This window comes from Fusarium vanettenii (assembly GCF_000151355.1).
Source record: "Fusarium vanettenii 77-13-4 unplaced genomic scaffold NECHAsca_144_unmapped, whole genome shotgun sequence".
NCBI classification, from domain to species: Eukaryota; Fungi; Ascomycota; class Sordariomycetes; order Hypocreales; family Nectriaceae; genus Fusarium; species Fusarium vanettenii.
Window position 1 is genome coordinate 19,234 of NW_003315746.1, and position 4,784 is coordinate 24,017.

General features: G+C 37.4%; 1 protein-coding gene across 1 annotated transcript; it reads right to left on the reverse strand.

The window, feature by feature from the left end:
• Positions 1–907: 907 nt before the first annotated feature.
• On the reverse strand, positions 908–2,665 carry NECHADRAFT_89415 (uncharacterized protein; the record flags this gene model as incomplete). Its single annotated transcript, XM_003039180.1, has 6 exons — positions 908–1,058; positions 1,124–1,212; positions 1,362–1,652; positions 1,706–2,065; positions 2,287–2,291; positions 2,521–2,665. 6 exons carry the CDS (start codon positions 2,663–2,665, stop codon positions 908–910), a joined length of 1,041 nt encoding a protein of 346 aa, XP_003039226.1.
• Positions 2,666–4,784: the final 2,119 nt, after the last annotated feature.

Consider the following 4,784-nt stretch of genomic DNA (forward strand, 5'->3'; position numbering starts at 1 on the left):
CATGGTTGCCCATACGGAGGTTAGAGCAGCTAAAATACCCGTGAGAGGTTAGACTTTCATGATGATATAGCTAGGTATGACTCTTCTACTGCTACAGAAGTTTAATAGGCCACCGTATTAATATCGGGTTATAATATTATATTATGTTTAAGATTTATTCTTTATTATAGTTATAGCCCGACCCTTAATGGGTTAACTAAGCCCGAAGATCGTTGCCCGTATAGGCACGCTCCAAAAGTATAGAGCCAATGGAATATGCCAACTACCACCCTACAGAAAGCCTTGGTGCTCTGGGAGGACAGGCCTTGGGTTGTATATAGAAGCCCCTAGACAGGTACATGTTCCGCCCCCAGAGAAAACTTTAGATACCTAAAACTCAGTCACTTACTCGTCCATATGCATCACGGCTGCCATCGCAAACATGGATTGCTCGCCTACCGAAACGAGTTATCTGTGTTCAAAATAATTTCTTCAGCCTAACGCCATCAGCTACATCACCGAAAATTGCACCATCAAACAACAGCTTCATAGGGCGTCTTTTCAACTTGAAAACCCAAGCTGCCTCCCGCCCAAACTCTGCTTTTGAAATTCTTCGCTTTTTCTTTCGACATCCGCATCTTCCCCTCGAAGTACGTCGGATAGCTTCTAGTTTTTTGATGACATCGCTCTCAGCCACATAAGCAAAGGACACACTTACTTATGTGGCTGACAGCGATGTCATCAAAAAAACTAGAAGTCGGGTGGCTTCTTCTCGGAACCATCTTCCCTGATGGCTTACGAGCCCCCCTTTACCTTCCTCTTATCGCCTTCCAGTTCAAGCTCCTTAATTGAGTTTCAGTAAGATAGCGCTAGGAGGAAAGGGGGTCTTTTCTTAGCACCTCCGCTCTGACTTGGTTACAATCTGCCATCAGCCTTGTCTTTGACCTGTAGATGCTCCCAATCCCACTATTTCGGATTCATTCACTCCATATACACTGGAGGAAAGATGTGGGGGCCGGGCTGATGCTTGTTGTTGCTTCCATGTATGTTTTCTTCCATCGCCTGTGACACCGAAAATGCTGTTAACTTGACGTAATGTCACCGCTGTAAATCTTGTCAGTTTGAGGTCCTCACTCGAACTTACACCGGAAGGGTCAAATCCAACTTGGGAATATGCCAGTACAGCATAATACCACACACAACCAAGACATCAAACAAATAACCGCAAATGACCTGTGGTGACGATGCAAAGAAGGTAATTCAGGGTCTCTTGCGACTGAGATGGGTCGAGATTAGTGTCAATCCCAGAATAGGTGTCTGGGATAGGACACCTTCTGGCGGAACATAATAGAGGAGTGACATCCGCCAATCTCCGTACATACTACTTGCATGACGGTGGTAACACTCCTTGCGTCTGATCGGACGTTGCTCTGGCCTAATGCAAATACTGTCGTGGTTAAGGCCGTTGTACCTGCTATTCGGACGAAGATGTCGACGTATCTAGGAGCGGGTGAGTTAAGAAGCCCGGTTATGGATAGCTCGACAATAGCGATGCCGTACTTGATAACGGCGAATGGACTTTGGATCGGGGTATTATCTGATACCCCTGAGATAGATATGGGGCTAGCGTTGGCAAACGCAACCGGAGGGGTGTAGAGGTGGAAAGCATCCGCCTGGGGTAAGTTGAGTGTAGGATGGGAGATTTATAAGAAGTAAAGATAGTTACATAGCCCATAGGAGCATTATATGTATGTGATGCCTGTATCACCGGGTTAACTTCAAAGATCCGAATGAGCCCCTTAGCATACATTGCCCAGATCTGAGGCTCTTTGACGACACTGAGAACCACCATCCACGTCACCATGCCACTCTTGGTTTCCCCACGCTGCTCAGTCAAGCAACTTGTCGTGAGGGACTTCCTATCTTCATATAGGAACTTGTTGCGGCTGGAGACGGGAAAATTAAGGAGTACGGCGGAGGTTCTTACTACAATGGCATAAGTGATGGCCTCTTGGATTTGAAGATCCAACGCTGCCACTGCCGTTGTAATTGACAGGAGACTTGCGTCATTCCACACGCAAGAATACTGGCAAAGGAAGAAATAAAGAGCAGGAAATTAATATAAGACGACGATGGCGCGGTAATAAGCTAGCTCTCAGCTGAGCGGAAAGTAGTAGTATACCGCCACGGGTTCTGAACGTCGTATCTTGAATAGCAAGATGAGATTACATAGATGCACTCAGGAGAAAGACTTTATGTAACTGCTAAGCTTACGCAACAGTCTCGAAAGCCAGACAAGGCACTCACTGCATCTACGCATCCAAGTAACACGCGAAGCACAAGCAAAGTAGCGTAGTTCTTGGCTAGTTCATGCCCACCTTCTGGACCCCGGAGATGACCGTGAACACGGCCAACTAGATTGGCATACCGAATCTTTGCAGGACAAGGTTGCTTGGGAGCAAAAAGAAAATGTAAGCCACGTAAAATACGAAGACTACTGCAGTGAGCAACGCGCAGCAGGGTCTCAGTAGGCATATATACTGGTAACCGAACGTCGATTCTTCTGATCGAGACCAATATCTTGATCTATGGCGGACACCGTCGTGTCGCTAAACTGGTACGATCTATCGGGGGCGTGGCGTTTACAGGCGTGGGCATCGGGATCAGGCATCAATTCACTCTTCATCTTTGCAATTAAATCACTGGGGGAGGGGGGTTTGAACGCTGAGTAGGAACCGCCTCCTTACTATATATGCTTATTGGCTATAGCGAGGGTATGACGGGAGGATAATTCCTAAGGGATAAACTAGTCGTGAGGGTTTATATTAATACTAGATTAGGTTATATAGCCTTAAAGGGTAATATAAGTTATATCTAATAATATACTTAAAGGTATTAAGTATAACTAAGTTATATTAATAATTAAGGTAATTATTATAAGAGAAAATATAATAAATATATTTTATATATTTATAGTTAATCTTTAGATTAATATTCTCTAAGTTTAATCTAAGGTAAGATTAATACCTTTAATATTTAGTCCTTAGATTAATGCGGGTAATATTTAGTCCCTTTAGTCCCTTGCTTAGTTAGAGTATTTCTATTATATTTCCCCGCTTGGCCTATGTTATGGCCGTGATAGAGGGAAGCACCTCGTTCAGCTTAGGACGCGGTGCCCTTGAGTGACATTGCATTGAAGTCCCTCGCATGCCCCGGATGGCTAAATTTGATCACTGCCATCGCCTACGTTTGGCAACGCCGAACACGGATGCTGCTGTGCCGTGCTGACGATTGTTGCCAAAGTTAAACAAGATGCTGGACCCGAAGGTCGACGTGTCCGAGATGAATAATTATTATAACTAGTTATAACCTAAAATAACTAAAATATCACGCTAAAAGTTTAATAATACTAAACCCATATTATTACCCCCCCGTCTTTATATATTATCTTTATCCTTTAATTTCTTAATAATAAGAAGTCTAATAAAGCTAAAAAGTATATTAATTTAAAGCCCTTAATCTATAAATTAATATTTTATATATTAACCTCTTGCCCGATATATAGCTTTAAGCCGGCGCTCTATTAACTATATTAGCTTCTTAATAAGGCCTAGATCTAAGGTATCTTATACTTCCTTAATCTATAACTTTATTTTTTTAATATTAAATTAAATTTTACTTAGCCTAATAAATTTAAGGTATAATCTTTATAATATAGACTTTAAAGCCTTCTAAAGATACTTTATAGGGTTAAGATTAAGTAAATAAGTTAGCTAATTAATAAGCCTAAGACTATAAAGTAATAATTAATCTATTAACTTCTTTAAAATATAAATATAGGTATTATCTTATTAAAAAAGCTTAAATTTATTAAGAAAAAGAAAAAACCCTTTTAATAATACTTTTATATAGCTCTAGCTTATATATTTATTCCTCTTAGCCTCTAGATCTCTTATTATAATAATAAGATTAATCTTCTTCTTTCTAGCTATATTAGCTTATATTATAATAGATTAATAAGCTTTTCTATATTATTAAATATTAATTAGGTCTTTCTAAAGCTTCTTATTAAGTTAATAAAAAACTTAGCTATCTAAGTTATTTAGGATATTCTAAATTATATATTTATCTATAAAATAGGCCTATAGAAAAATTAGTAATAAAACCCCTTATCTTTTAGGGCTAATTTATTAATAAAAGCTTATTAATCTAAGAGAGTTAATACTTAGTAAATTTAAGCCGCTCTTTTACCTTATCTTTTAATAATATAATATATCTTTTAAATTATTATTTATAGCGCTAATAACTCTATAATTATTACTAAAGGGTCTTTTCATTAATATTTAAATTAAGCTCTAAAATTAGATTATTTTATATTAGGTATTAATATTAGTTAATAAAAGAATTAATCCTAATAATCTATATAGCTATAAGCTTTTTTAATTACCCTTTATAAGGCTTTAAGTAATTATAATAGTATTATTTTTAGTATTATTTTATGCGATAGATTATAGCTAGATCTATGCTATAGTTATCTATAATATCTTAATATAATTTACCTATATATATTATTACGACCTAATAAAATACTTATTATATAACTAGGGAAGACCCTACTATTACCTACTAATTAGGATATAATTACTATTAAAACCTAAGTAATTATAGTAATTACTTATATAATTACTCTAATTAATATCCTAAGGATAATAATTAAAAAAAACCCCTTAAGTATATAAAATATATCTATTATACTTTCTTATATAATAATTACCTTAGCTATTAATATAACTTAGTTATATTTA